Below are 16,384 nucleotides of genomic sequence, written 5' to 3'. Positions count from 1 at the left end.
TGTGATTACACTGATGTTACACCAGACATTGCCCTCACACCACATACAAGGAATGCAGACATTGGTAAATAGTAATAATGATAATGATAATAATGATAAAGATGAATATAATTTAAATGATCACAGATTATACTATTATAATAATTTGTTCATTACATTGTTATGTGTGAGACAAGACCTAGGTTCTGCAAATTGGTTTCTGCTGATTATATATTTAATTCTTATAATTATATATACTCTGATTTACACTGTGCATCTTACTGTTCTCTCAAAGCAGTGTAGCCCATCCTTAGTACTTTGCTCAGCCGAATCTGTCTATTACAAGTCCAGAGTATCAGCTGCAGAGTGAAAGACAATTTTCATAAACTGTGGAAGATTCTTAGTATAAGTTCAAACAGTTTTGGCCAGATAAACCAGGGGAGTATACAGTACCTTCCTAACCATTTCAGGGTTTTTAGCAGGTTTAAATTAGAATTAAAATAGAACAGGTCCTCCAATTTAAACATTATAACACCAGTTTCACCAAACTGATCTACCGATTTAACTAATCATTTACTATCTACAGTACACCAATCTTGTTTACCAACTGAAGGTTACCAACCCTGAAGTAAAAACTCAACTAGTACTGACAAGGTAAACCGGAACAGTACAGCAGCTTAACCAGTTCAAAAATCTGATGATCTAAGCCAGAATTGTTGAGCAGATTACAATTTAGAATTGTGGATCGGTATGTCCTGGCCCTGGATGTTTGTAAACTTTTTGATCCTAATTACAAATTGTTTAATAGTAACTGTTGGGCCTATTCCTTTTAAGGAGCTCAGTGGAACAGACAAATTTTGCAGGTTCTTCTATCCAGTTGAAGTCACAACAAAAAGTTGTCACAAGTGAAAAGGGTTCTTATCACTGGTCCAAATGACCCACTGCCCTGTACAGTTCCCTCTACTTGCAAAACAGCCAAACTAACTACTAAGATAATCCTTTAGAAGTACAATATAGGGCCAAGGGTCAGCCAGAGAAAGTATTGGCTCTGCTAAACTAAGGATCTCAAAGAATGTTTGCAAGTAATTTAAAACCACAAAATAAAGTAATAATCACCTTAAGTAGATAGTTTATTTTATATACTGTACTTAATCCAGACTGACAGACTGAACATCACTTTTTAGTAGAATTAATATTTGCTAAAAATGGTGAGAGAAAATAAATTATTGCTCTTTTTTTTGGTGCTCACAAAACTGACTCTTATAATTTAAGTTTTTAGATATTTGTTAAATGAAACTTTTTTCCTTTTCTTTTAAATTTTTAAAGTAGGTAAAATATAGATACAAAAATAAAGATTGAATAAAAAAAAGGTAGCTGTCGGATGTATTGTATTGTTGCTTTGTTAGAACATGATTTTTTTAATTCTAAAAGTATTTTTATGGCCTTGTTATGTTGGGAAATATATATATATATATATATATATATATATATATATATATATATATATTTTTTTTTTTTTTTTTATGAACAACAACTCTATAAACAACAACTGTTTGACATAGATACACTTTTTTTTCTTCCATGTACCATGTAAGTGGATAATTATGCCCGTTCTCCTTTAAGGAAATTAATAAAGACATGTCTGTGCAGCTCAAAGGAGGATTAGAGGCTTAAAGCTATAGGCGGGTCAATGAGAGCTTGACACGCAGCGGTAAGACATTAAAAAGGAGGAAGCACACGGACAGAAAGGTTGCATACAGTAGTTTTTTTGTGCGAAACTCTTGGCATCAATAAGGAAGTGCAGTGCGTAATAGGGCGTTTGTTGCTGTTCCACGCAGACGCATGGCGCTGGAACATTCTCATCATCTGAAGATGCCTCCTAAAAGAGTGTTTCCCAGGCAGGAGTCGCTCCTGCTCCCCGCCGTCGTCAATCCATTCAGCCTGGACTTTAAACTGACTAAAAGCGACAAAATCAAAGTGAGTGCAGGATTTGTTTCTTCTCTTTGCGCTTACTTATGCAACATCTGCCTGCTGCCAAGAAACAAACACGGAAACGCCCAGACGGTGTTAATATTATCAAATGTTTTACCTGCTGACTACTGTATGCAGACACATGCACATGTAGGTGTTAATCCTCTAAATCGTCTGGCTGTTCAGGTATATGCGTTTTATTTAAAGTACAGAAGGAACAGATTGCAGATGTTATAAATGTTGGTGCGCACGAGCCTTCTCACATTCCAGCTGTGTAAGAGTGATTTGGGATTTAACCTAACAGAAGAGTTGTCATTATGCTACAGAAAAGTCACATGTAAAGTATACGTAAAGATATCTATTCTAAAAGGTAAAAAAGTTCACTATATATTTCTTAGATTGCATGATTCATTCATTTTCGCATGCAATTTTTAAGGGACAGTTGCGATCTTTGCATGTTTCTTTTTCACATTAACTGCATACACTTACTGCCTTTAATAAGAACGCACGCGCACCTGTTCAATTATTCATACAGTTATCTAATCAAGCCAATCTCATGTCAGCAGTAAAATGCACAAAATCATCAAGATACCCGTCAAATATTCAATTAATTTTCAGTTGATTTGAGTATTTCATAAACTGATGATCTGCTGCAATTTTCTCACATAATAATAAATAGGATTTACACAGAATGATGCAAAAAGAAACAAAAGTAAAAAAAGAAAAAAAAAAATGTCTATTTACAGCCAAGGTGTGCAGAAAAGCATCTCGGAGCACGTGACACACACTTGAGATTTAAGTCATTATTTTGCTTAAGATAATCCAGTGACACTGCTTCTACATTTCTGCTTCTGTCCTCTTATGAACCATATGCTTCACTTCAGTTCAGTCCAAAATCTGTATATTTCAGCAATATGTCTTCATCTATTGTGATAATAAACAGGCTGATGTATTTCTTTCTCTTTGTGTTTTGTGTATTCATGTGCTCAGTGTTTTTTTCTGGGAATCATCCTCGTGCCACTGCGCTGTGTCATCCTCTTCCTGGTTCTTATGGTAGCATGGCTCGTTTCTTCCATAATTACGTTCAAGCGTCCTCTCAAAGGAGAGGTGGAACCTTTTACAGGATGGAGGAGGTAAGCTTCATAGTACAAGCATTGATCATATGACAGCAGTAAGGTTATTAATATGGATAATATGGAAGTGTTTATATATAGTATATAAAAGCCTACTTTGTTTAAAATGTGTTGTTATAAGCTAGTCCTTATATATGTGTATGTATATACATACAGTATTTCACAAAAGTGAGTACACCCCTAAGTGAAAATGTCCAAATTGGCTCCAATTAGACATTTTCTCTCCCCGGTGTCATGTGACTCGTTAGTGTTACGAGGTCTCAGGTGTGAATGGGTAGCAGGTGTGTTAAATTTGGGGTTATCGCTCTCACGTTTTTCATACTGGTCACTGGAAGTTCAAAATGGCAAACTCTCTGAGGATCTAAAAAAAAAATTGTTGCTCTACATAAAGATGGCGTGGGCTATAAGAAGATTGTCAAGACCCTGAAACTAAGCTGCAGCACGGTGGCCAAGACCATACATCGGTTTAACAGGACAGGTTCCACTCAGAACAGGCCTCACCATGGTCGACCAAAGAAGTCAAGTGCACGTGGTCAGCGTCATATCCAGAGGTTGTGTGACGTGTCTTTGAAGGCGTTATTCGTCGGGTTGTAATTCATTGAAAATGTCGATGTTCTGCTCTTTGGACATCCCAAATTCTTGTCATATTATTTCCAAAATAGTCCATGGGATGGTGTGAGATTTGGCAAAGTCAGAGCGTTTGTTGCTTATAATTTAATTAATACTTTTGATTATGCAGCAAATATAATGTCTTTGTGTTTTATTAAAGCATCGTAATCTTATTACATGAATCAAAATCAGGACTTTTTTTGCAAAATGCAAGAAGTTCACAATTTTATGGACACAATAAAAAAATAAGCCTTAGTTTGAGGGCATTTTCTCTAATAATGATATCAAACCTCCAGATCTACTGTTAAACTGACTGCTGCTCCTGTGAATGCAGTTCACTGTAGAAGCACAGGAAGTGATGTATTTCCTTTTCTGATATGATATAATTAATCAAATGATGCCTGGGGATTTGAAAAGATTTCCTCTAACAGACAAATCAGTTGATGAGCTGAAGGTAGAGTGAAAGTGAGAATCAAATATCAATGTCGAGTTCAGTAAAATAACAGAAATAAGCAACTAAACATCATAACAAATTAAACCGAGTTCAAAATTTTACACACCCAAATACAAACAAAGGGATATGAAAGACATTGCAAAACAGAATGATTAGTGCTAGTAATGTAGTTAAGGTACCTGGATCCAGATCATTTTACACATGGCTCACAGTTTCTTACTCTCAGATATTAATTCTTTATAAACGTAATTAGGGCCCGAGCACAGAATGGTGCGAAGCCCTATTGTTTTTGCTCGGAAGTATTATTTTAAAAAAAAATTTTTTTTTCCCCACACATTGGCCAATTGGGGTCCCTTAACATGCTCGAAAACTCTTGAAATTTGGAGTCGTGCGACACTAGGTTTGGGCAAAGGCTGGAATACGGGCGTGGCAGGGGGGCTCTTTCGCTTCAATTTATGCTATTCCGATCGCTTCGATGTGCCTATTGTGAATCTCGGACATAGCGCCACCAACAGGCGCCAGGAAGTATGTCAGTCACAACAGTTTCATGTGGTGAACTTTTAAATACTCCTTCTAGGACATTCATGCGATTGACACCAAAAGCGGTCAACATGATGCCGAGACATTGCACTTGCTAAATTGCGAAGGGATTTTTGATATCTCGAACGGTGCTGCCATGGCGAGGCGACTAATTTATGGCGAATTCAGAGAAACAGGAAGTGTCTTCTATCTAAGGCAAAAAATGTCTTATTGTGACACGCGGTGTGTATGTTCGGCCAAGGATTTCGATCGCATCGATGTGCTTATTGTGAGTCCCGGGTATAGCGCCACCAACAGGCCCCAGGAAGTGTGTCAGTCACAAAGGTGGATTTTTTGACAGCTGCATGCGGTAAACTTTTAAATACTCCTCCTAGGGGATTCATGCAATTGAGACCAGACTTGGCCACCATGACTCAGAGATATTGGAGATGCGAAATTGCGAACGGATTTTTGATATCTCAAACACTGTTGCCATGGCATCGTGTCAAAGTTTACTTTTATTTCAGGCATATTTAAGGCTTTTGGCATGCTTAGATTAACTTGAAATTTGACACATACATCACATTTTTCGGCTGTTAAGTGTGGACAAAAAGGTCAGACAAAGGTGTGTCTCTTAAGTGGCTCACTTGCGCCCCCGTTTGTCTAAAATGTGGGGTTTCATTTACCTACAGTCCCCAAAAGGGTCAGTAACAACATAAAATAGTCCACTGATATTTACCCACTTGATGCACTTGCCCACCGTGCATTGTTTTCTGGGAGGCACCGTATAGCGATAGAAAAACGTGCGAGGGCCCGTCATCGCTGCTTGCAGCTATATTATGTTATGTAATACACTCCACTTGTGTGTATGGTTTTTTTTTTTTTTTTGCTAATGCATGACCATGTGTGTGTTTGTGTAGATTTATGTGTCACAAAGTGATGGTGGTTTTGGGTCGGCTGTGTTTCTTTGCGATGGGCTTTCGAGTCATAGTCAAGGGGAAGCCGGCAACCAACAGAGATGCTCCGATTCTGGCTGTGGCTCCTCATTCTTCGTTCTTTGACTCTATCGCTTGCATCGTAGCAGGCATGCCATCTGTGGTGTCCCGCACTGAGAATCTACTTCCTCTCATGTTTGGACGTAAGTGCTTGTTTTCCATATCTATACTTTAAATTTTGAATAAAGACCTCTGTGTTGAATTAAGGCTATTTATAAACCTAAAGCTGACATCAACAAATCCTACATCATTAATGCAGGAATCAGAATTCTCTACCCATCACATTTGGGATCAAGTTGAAATGTAACCAATGCTTTATAAGCCATACCTGTTTTCCAAGTAACTGATCTGCCTAATTTGCTTAGACAAAATGATACCAGTCAAATAGGGTAGATATTTTTAATCTATTTCTAATACCACAGCACTGTTGAACGCTCAATCCGACTATTGAATAGTGTTCATTTTCTTTAATAGCATCAATTTTCAGGGTTAGATTCATAAGACTGCTCTAATAGGTCATCTGTCTTATAATAACAGCCTACTGTGGTACTTGGTGTTTGGTGGATGAGCCAAAAACTCATGAACTATCATTGATTCATTGATCATTAAAGTTTTCTGTAGCAAGACTTTTATTTAGCATTTTTGGAAGAAGTCTGCAGTATCCACGAACATTAAATGTAACCATAAACAGATAAAAATTATAACATGTCATTCTTTAAAAAAAAAAAAAAAACCTTGGCAAATTGCTGTGATGTTACAGGAAAAACACTTTAGAGAATACGTTTATAGGAAAATAATACAATTCTGAGTGGTGCCACTGCGCATCTGATAGCATCACTAGGAGTGTTGTTGATTATATTTTGAGAACAGTAAGCCTGCAAGGATGTTCCTGCAATGAAAAGGTTGTGTTGGGGTTTGAAAATTTATATATATTTTATGCAAAATAATACAATTGATTTTTGTATGTTCATAGTTAAGAGTTTGTGCATGTGTTTGTGTATGTGAATGTGTATGTCCTTTAGGATTTCTGCGCTGCCTGCAACCTGTCGTTGTTTCACGGGAAGACCCAGACTCACGCAAAACCACAATCACACAAATCACCAACCGGGCCAGATCTGAAGGCCACTGGCCACAGGTCAGAATAGATCCATACTCTTTTTTTATATTGTAAATGTGTGAGCTATATGATGTAACTTGTTTTACAGCCTTTCAAAATTCAAAGTTGAGTTTTTGTGTTACGAAATCAGGAAATTGCTTTGAATTACCATGGAGAACTGTACTTCCTATATAAGAATGACGAATGCTTGGCTTTTCTGTGCCTTAAAAGGGCATTAGTGATGGTTGTATATAAATTAAATAAATTCTTAGTATGAAAATATGCATTGAATGTGGATTTGCAACATAATGCAGTGAATTGATTCAGATTAAAAAATAAGCACAGTTTTAATAGATGAATCATCTTTCTAATTTCACACAGACGTTATCTGCAATGTTTTTCAGCTGCTGATTTTCCCAGAAGGAACATGTACAAACAGATCTTGTCTCATTACTTTCAAACAAGGTATCAACACACTTTTGTGCATACAGTATGTATGTATGTATGTATGTATGTATGTATGTATGTATAAATAAATAAATAAATAAATAAATAAATAAATAAATAAATAAATAAATGAAATGACAAATATACAAAAATACTAAAATAAATGTATTATAAAATAAAAATTTTAGTTAATCCTATTTTAGATTAATTCAGCAGTCAGACAGTCAGTCAAGTCAGTCAGAGAGTCTTAATATTCTTTTTCTTTTCAGGTGCTTTCTTACCAGGGGTCCCTGTTCAACCAGTGCTTATCAGGTACCCCAATAAACTGGTAAGTTTTATGTGGTAATGTTTTACATCCATGTTCCACTGTGCTATATCCCAGTCAAGATATGCAGACTACATACCACAATGAAAATATAAAAAAGCAATGTTCTTTTTATGATATGTAGAAGTCTGTTGATTGACAAATCCAAAATTAATTATCTAAAGCAATAGTCATGTAAAAACTCTTGTTTCATGCTGCCCAGTTAGAAAAAGTGTTACTAGTATAATGTATATGAGCGGTCAATTGTTGTTTAGTCAGCAAGTTCAGAACATTAATGCAGGCTAAGAGAAATGAATGCATATAGGAATGCATTATTCTTTTCTAACAAAGTTTTCAATGTAGCACATCATGTTTGCAAGATCGGTTAAAAAATCTATAGTTCATTGGTCAAGATCTCAGCTAGTAGAATATTTTTATTTTGTTATTTCCTAAAGTTCACTTAGTACAGTTACATTAAAATAAATACATATCATGTTTTATAGCAGTCTGTTTATTTCTGTTCTTTAGGACACAGTAACATGGACATGGCAAGGTCCTGCATTGTAAGTCTAACTTTAAGATCTATCCTAACATAATCTGGCCCACTGCTCAGCTGTAGGCATAAAATAGTCTCTCAAAGTGTTGCCATAACTGGGATATATTTTGGCCCTCTAATGAGCTCTGTGACTTGTCATATTTTCCTGTCTTAATGTCCAGGGAATAATTCTCACTGGACAGGCAACACAAGCATTTTCCTATTTTGTGTGTTTCCAGTACGCATAAATATCAATGATGTATTCAAAGCTTTTATACTGAGCTAATTTCTTTTGAATTTTTTTAAATTTATCCCCATACCTTCTTGTAATCCATACTTCACTACAAACTTCCTGGGAAAACCATTGAGCCAGGATTTGTGCTTAAAATGTTGAGTATTTAGGTTGGTTTTAATTCCTCCCTAAGGAAGTGTAGTAACATCACCACTGCTTCCTGTTTTAGCCGGACGCTGGTTCTCCTCACCTTGTGTCAGTTCTATACAACGGTGGAAATTGAGGTTATACATTTTTAAGTGTACTTTCTGATTTAGCTTTCTATCAAAGTTATATGCAAACATTATCAGGAGACATATAGTCACCTGAAAATTATATAATTATCTAATTGAAGATTTCTCTAAAGATCCAAACTCTTTTTTTTTCCTCTTTTAGTTCCTTCCTCCATATATTCCCAATGAAGAAGAGAAAAGTAACCCCATAAAATTTGCACAGTCTGTGAGGAGTCAAATGGCGAAGTAAGGAATAAACTAAAGTACAAGTTTGCACTGGATCAAGATATCTGTGCTGTACTATTGGAATTCCCATAGGATTAAGACAGTACTGATGAACTTCTTTGGTTTGACAGGGCTCTAGGCGTACCTGAAACAGATCACACTTTTGAGGACTGTCGTCTGATGATCTCAGCAGGGCAGTTGACTCTACCCATGGAGGCAGGGCTAGTGGAGTTCACCAAGATCAGCAGAAAGCTTAGGTATAGTACAGTATTCAGACTTTACTGCTTTCACTGTACAACATATTATTGTATATACTGTACAGTGTCGCTTGAAATTTTTTTAACCCTAAATATGACAAAACCCACTCAAACATATCAGGTAAACCCACTCAAACATATCAGGCAAATATATTATACTTGATCATTTTTAATTTTTTTTTAGGAAAATGTTCCAATATTATATATCTGTGAGAGGCAAAAGTATGTGAACCTCTAGGTAATTTCAAGGTAAAAGTAGAGTCCATCTGATTTCAGTCAATGGGATAAAAATTAGGTCTCTGAGTGTCCTGTTTTATTTAACGAACAGAGTTAACAGAAACTTTATTTGCAATTATTGCTGCACAAGGGCTCAACAACAGATACTGAACGTAAAGGTTCACATACAAGTGAATTTGCAAGTCATTTTTTTCAACAATTATAAAAATATTGTTGGCTCATTTGTTCGATTGTGTTCACTTTGTTTACTTGTAGGACTTGTGTGAAATTCTCCTGATGTTTTTGATCATATTTGATCAAAAAATATAGGAATTTCTAAAGGGTTCACAAACTTTCAAGCGGCACTGTATCGTAAAGCATTATAATGCATCATAAACCATTATAATGATTATAATGACTGATAGAATATGCTCATCTGTATCAGAACATCACCATTACCCCAAACACGCATACTTAGCTTATGTTCATAACTAAACAGAAACTTCCAATCTTTAGGTAAAGTACAATGATCACATATTAATTTCTTAATCAACACACAAATAAAAAAAATTACCTACACAGCTACTAGTGCAACTTTTGCTTGATTTCTTTTCTGAATGATTCCTGAATGCTGGACTCTTTAATGATCTCTTAAATGAGATGAATACCAAGAAAACCAGAAAACACAGAAGGCATATTTTATGTTTGAAAAAATAATGAATTCCCCATTGTAAAGTATACAATGTATTTACATACCCTATATATTTTACAGATTTTATTAGCTTTTAGTTAGCATTAGCTAATATGGCTGTATTTCTAAGTTGATTGAGGGGCTGTGTATGTCACTGTATATACGCTCTACTGCTAATGCAAACAAACTTGCTAATGGGAGTTAATCTGACAGGAACTCTGTAGAGACTTTGAGGCTGTGTACATCCCTGTTTATACAGTACACTGTATAATGTCACTGCTAACACTATCCAGCTAGCTAATGAGGGGAAATTTGAAAGGTTTCCTAAAGGGATTAAATAACCATGTACAACACTGTATATATAATGTACTGCTAACACATTAGCCAACTTGCTAATGGGAGCTAAATCTGAAAGGACTTTTGAAGGAAAGGTTATTGTTCCATTTATTATACATCAAGATTATTTCTCAAATATTATCCAGAATCCAACAGTAAATCATTTTCTTTAATTCTTTTTAACTTCCATCAGTCTGAAATGGGACAACATGCATAAGGAACTGGAGAATTTTGCTGCCATCGCCAAGTCGTGCAAAGGTGGTCGAATCAGGATCGAGGAGTTTGCTACTTTTCTCAAGTTGCCCATCAGCCCTGTGCTTCAGGAGCTCTTTGCTCTTTTTGACAGGGTGTGTTTCTGTGTGTGTGTGTGTGTGTGTGTTTATCTATTTACTTTCTAAATATAAGTACTATAATCCATATATTATACTTTTTGCAGAACTGTATGTACTAAAAATTATTGAAAAAACTGAATCTGTTCATTGAGACAGAAAAAACGTAGTATGATTTACCTTGTTACACTGCAGGACGGTGATGGCACCATTGATTTTAGAGAATATGTCATTGGTATGACAGTACTATGTCGACCGGCAAACACAGAAGAAGTCATCCAGACAGCATTTAAGGTACAAACCCTATCCGAACATGTATTTGGTTAGACAAACCTAGGTTTGTTGTCACTATGTTTTTTTTATTTTACTTTACTATCCCAGAGCTTAACCATCAGACTTTGTGTATTGGAAATACGTTTTCGATTAGCGGAAAGTTAAAGAAGTACAGTAACTCTGTGATGTTTGGCCTCAGCTTTTTGATGTAGACGATGACAACAGCATCACTCGTGATGAGTTTGTAAGTCTGCTGCGCACCACTCTCGGGGTCTGCGATCTTGACGTCACCAACCTCTTCAATGAGATTGACATCGATAAATCAGATCGTATCACATACGGTGAGTATACAGTTTATAGGGCAAAGGTTTGCACACAAATTGCCTTTCTTTTTCTTTTTGGATCTGTATTACTGAAATCTGTAATTTGTATTTCCCTCACTTCAGAATGGTGGACAATTCATTAAAAGTGACTCGTTATATTTTAAAGTTTGTCAGATTGTCTACATCTTAAAGAGAGAAAGAGAGCCCAAGTGCAATGCAAAAAAAAAGCGAAATGTTTAATAATAAACATGTAGTGAATTGATACATTTTAGAAAAGATCTTATTTTAAAAATCTAATTTAATCTTTTTGTTTGTTTTACAGTTCAAAATAGCACAGTCATTAAATATTTTTCTTACCGCCAGGCCTAAACAAATAATACACTGTTTTGAGGATCTGAGAGTGAGCATGCACCAGAAACATTTAGCTTCCTTTATTTAACTTCTTCTTTGTATCATTTTGTATGTTCTGTTGCAATACCTGTTATAAAACTTAAGAAACTCCAGAAGATCAGTAGTTCTAGAGAATCTAGTATCTAGAGAATACAGTATGCTTAACATGCTATAACAAAGATTTTTCTTTCCTGTCATCTTTTTTTTAGACGAGTTCCTTGCTTTCGCTTACACCCACCCTGAGTATGCTAAACTCTTCACAACATACATTGAGCTCCAACGCTACCAGTGCGGAACAGAAATGGGAGAAGGACTCATCTCACACCTCACTTCCTCCTCAACGCTTCCTTCCAGTGACCAACAGGAAGAGTGTAATGCAGACAAGAAAGATGACTAAGCTCCTTACATCAGTTCAAGAGCAAAGCCATATCTATTACACTGTGAGGCGAAGCAGATTTCTGATAGAAATCATTGGCCTTTTTTTCTGTGATTTCGTGTGCCTTTGCAGCATCCAAAAAGCAATTACAAAAGCAATTGGATTTGGTATGAATTAATAAATATTTGAGTATTTGTTTTTTATGTTACTTTTTTCTTAACTTGTATTAAAATGGAAAAACTGGTGTCTTATTTACAGTAATTCTTATTTTGCCTAGTTTATTTTTGCGCTCAGAAAAAAGATTCATGAAATTTCAGCCCTACATCCTTTATTCTTGTACACTACAGGTATAGACATTTCCACTGAGATTCACTGTAATTAATAAATAATTAATGGTTACTGATTAATATGCATTAATGTGAATAAGTAAGAAATGAGCTCTAATGGTGTCAGTGTGAGATGTTTTAATCTCTGTTGGAACAACCTTGAAATTTTAATTTTATGCTCATAAACAAGCAATTGGGGAATTTCAAAGTGCGGAAATTCACTTTAAAGATACAGTATGAGCAATTGTATGAACCTTTAAGCTAGTAGCATAGAAAAAACAGAAATATTTATGAAGAGTTTCTTTAAGCACCATTGTGGAGTGTGACCTGACTTGACAAAGAAATTCAAGCCATGGACACAATAAAACTCAATTTCTTGTCTCTGGGAAAAAGTGTTAAGCTGCAACAATTAACATTATCAATGATTTTTTTTATTATTATTATTATTATTATTATTATTTTTTAATTTAGGAACTGGCAGTTTTTTGACCTCTGGACCAAGAGTGTATCTAAATCCCCATGTGTTGTACCTGATGTACCTTTTCAAGTTAAGCCAACTTCTTATAGTCATTTCAACCATATACAGATGACACAGTGCACAGTGATACGAGACAACATTTCTTCAGAAGCATCTTGCTACATAAAACAACACAGAGCTAAGGACTTAAAGTAAAGTCAGTGTATACAGACAATACAAACTACTCCAGGACAGATACACAAAACAGCACTGACCAGTGTGCATTCTGTACATTATACAGAAAAATTAGGAAAAATAGAGGATTCTGAACAGAAAGGATTCAAGTAAACATATACGCTTGTGTATTAGCAGCAGTTTGATGAGGTACTGAAATGTGGTGTGCAAAACAGCAACCGAGTGAGTGATTTGTGAAGTCTAGTGCAGTTCACACAGGTGTGTGTGTGAGTGTGTTTGTTCGGTACAGTTCAGTTCTGGTTGTTGAGGGAACTGGGAAACTTTGCTTGCGGAAAGATTCAGTAGAAAGCTTTTGACCCTCTGTTCTCTCTTACTACTTAGGGGCCTTGATGTGGAAAATTTGTACTTGAATTCATATTACAAAGAGTTAACATGCTCTATTCTCTTAAAGTTTCATTCCAAGTGTTGAAAAGGGGCCAGTTTATAAGCCTGTAACAGGTTTCTATTGTTTTGTTGACTGTTTTTTTAATCATTTAAATCACACTGCTTATTTTATAATTAATTACACCAGTTATAATAATGTCTATAATTGTATTCAGTTGTATTGGATAAAGAGTTAAAACTGTTGTGTAGGCTAAAAATATTTAATGTGTGTAGTCTGCAGTCCTCCACCAGGCGACACCAGAAACCTATTTTACATGATTCATCTTTTGTCTTTGGGTCGAGTGTGTGTGTGAAATCAGCAATCAATCCTTCATCATCAATCTTGTTACTTGGCTAAGACTTCTCTGACAGAATGTTTTATGGAAAATTATTAAATGTTTTGAAAGATAAAAATGTGTAAATAATTCTTTCTTTCTTTCTGTAGTCTGGTCTAGATGTTTAGATTTTTGTTTATGTAATTCTTTAACAAACTCAAAAAAAAATATGAAAAAATCTAATGAAAAGGTTCATATCCTGAGATAGAGAAATTATCTGTTGTGTTATTTACGAATTTCACTCATAGAACGATAAATTCTTCAGTACAAAAATATCTGACTTTCTATTTATTATATAGTATATGTTCAATATGAAAATCTGTTGAAAATATATGAAGATGTGTTTTCCACAAGTCAAAAGTTAATCATTCTCATAACATTTCAATTCAATTCAATTTGTACAGCGGGTTTTAATAATGGACATTGTTGCAAAGCAGTAGTGCAAGAATATGAAAATTCAGAATAAAACTTGCAAAGTTTCAAACTTTAGTTTATATTTGTTCCTTATGAGCAAGCCAGAGGTGAGGATGAAAAGGAAAATCTCCCTGAGATGTAATGAGGAAGAAACCTTGAGTTGAACAAGACTCATAAAGGAACCCATCCTCATCTGTGTGACACTATAGAGTGTGATTATAAATAGGTTACTTTCTACAACTGTATATAGTCAAGTGTAACCAGCGTGATCTTCATCATTAATTCCTTTCTGCCAAAGCCATCAAATATTCAGTGATGGAGACTCAAACACAAAACTGACTGCGGCAACAGCAGTTCAAATTTATTTGAGCAATGCACACTGACTAATCATAGCACAAATTCTCCAAGGCATCCATCTGCCTATTGATTTTCTGTACCACTTATCTCTCACAGGTTGCAATGAATGCAGGTCTTGGGACAGGGGAGGAACACCCTGAGCCATGGGGAAAATATGCAGACTCCATACTGTATACACACACATGGCAGAGGTGGAAATCAAAACCCCAAACCCAGAGTTGTGAGGCAGAAAGTCTGAACACTAAGCTTCCATGTCACAATTACAGGTCTGTCACAGACCTATCACAAGTTAGACTAAATCTAAAATATTAAATTGTGTGATAAAATTTTAATATTGCCTCATCAGGCAAGCACAAATATTACTCTTAATACACTGATAAGATGGGTAGCCAAATTTAATACAAGTATGTGAAGATAATGATGAAAGTTTGAAGAGTGAATTTGTTACCGTGTCATACTGTCTGTCAGAATAATGCTAAAAGAAAGATAATAATTGAGCATGTAGAATATGTATAATAAATGATTTTCTCTGAAGTAGCCCATGTACAATATTAATTTCCGGGGTCAATAATGATGATGGCAGCGTCCTACAGAAGACTGATGTTCTCTATGGTTAGGCCCTGCTGGATGAATGATGGCACGGAGCTCACTTCATTAAATCCCTGCTGTTCGGTACACTGTGATCACCAGCTGCGATTTCCACCGTCAATTTGTTGTAACCTTTTCAGACCAAAAAAAGCCCATTTCATTTTAACCACAATTGATGAGATGGCATAGAATCAATTAAATAGCGTTGCCTCTTTCTTCCACCTTCCCCTCTATTTCTCAGCGCTTTCCCTTTATATTGTTGGATCCATTTTGGAGCAGCCTCAGGTTAAAGCTGTCTAGTCAAATCGTAAACAATCAATGACACTAATTAGGTTTGATTTGCACCAACCAAATGAGGATTGGATAAAGGGGTCTGGACAAGCTGGTGTCTGTGTACACAGATGAAGTTGAGACTGATCTGATGCTCTTCTAAAGAAAGGTCAACACAGACATGAAGGCAGTTAATTGACAAGTTGCCAAATATTCGCAAATTGTAGCCAGTTAATCATATTCACCCTGCAAATACAGGAGATTTTTCATGCTTCCAGTGCATTCTCATTTATTCCATTTACTCATTTACCAATCTGATATTTACTCATTAAGTCCAGGAATGACTTACATTCTTGAGATCACTTGGATGTCATACATTTTATCCAATTATTGTTACGTTGAATGTTGTGGAATGAAACAAATCTTGCCTGTCACTTTAACTTGGCTTAGTTTCATTGTAAGTTCCCTTGAACTAAAGAGTTAAAGAGTTTCCGGTTTTGGAAAGTTCTCAGCAATTGTATTTGTATGAGAAGCATACAGATGAAGGTCACCTAAATAATGGCACCTCCTGTTTGTGTTTGATGTGGTAGCTTAGTGGTTAAGGTGTTGGACTACTGATTGGATGGTTGTGAGGTTGAACCCCAGGTCCACCAAGCTGCCACTGCTGGGCCCCTGAGCAAGGCCCTTAATGCTCAGTTGTATAAAATGTATGTTAAAAAGATGTTGTACTGTAAATGTTTGTACCTTTTAAGAAAACATTTTTTTGTTCAATCTGAATAATTTATTTGTATTCGTTTACATTGCTATTTTAAATAATAAGTACAGTATGCTTGACAGTGTTGTGTTAACTTGTGTTAATGTGGTGGTAAGTAATTGCTTAACATACTGCATATTAGATCAGTACATTGAGCATCACTGTTTGCAACACTACAGATTCTCACAGCAATGTGTCACATTTCTGTGTGTCTCAGTGGGTGGGTGTTTTCTATACTGTACTGTATGGCTGCCATACCCCAGCCACCCATGGCTTCCCCAAACCCAGCCCTATTAAATAAAC

General features: G+C 35.7%; 1 protein-coding gene across 1 annotated transcript; it reads left to right on the top strand.

Annotated features, from left to right (window-relative positions):
• The first annotated feature begins 1,695 nt into the window (after window positions 1-1,695).
• Window positions 1,696-12,170, top strand: lpcat2 (lysophosphatidylcholine acyltransferase 2). The gene is made up of 14 exons (XM_060859708.1): window positions 1,696-1,956; window positions 2,941-3,083; window positions 5,586-5,803; window positions 6,683-6,795; window positions 7,161-7,221; window positions 7,473-7,531; window positions 8,036-8,070; window positions 8,504-8,558; window positions 8,710-8,792; window positions 8,903-9,028; window positions 10,465-10,618; window positions 10,796-10,894; window positions 11,073-11,214; window positions 11,796-12,170. Exons 1-14 carry the CDS (start codon window positions 1,822-1,824, stop codon window positions 11,981-11,983), a joined length of 1,611 nt encoding a protein of 536 aa, XP_060715691.1. The 5' UTR covers window positions 1,696-1,821; the 3' UTR covers window positions 11,984-12,170.
• Window positions 12,171-16,384: the final 4,214 nt, after the last annotated feature.

The sequence above is a fragment of the Tachysurus vachellii genome, chromosome 23 (assembly GCF_030014155.1).
Source record: "Tachysurus vachellii isolate PV-2020 chromosome 23, HZAU_Pvac_v1, whole genome shotgun sequence".
In the NCBI taxonomy this organism is placed as follows: domain Eukaryota; kingdom Metazoa; phylum Chordata; class Actinopteri; order Siluriformes; family Bagridae; genus Tachysurus; species Tachysurus vachellii.
Note: the sequence above shows the minus strand (reverse complement) of the source record. Positions and strands in the feature narration are given on the sequence as shown.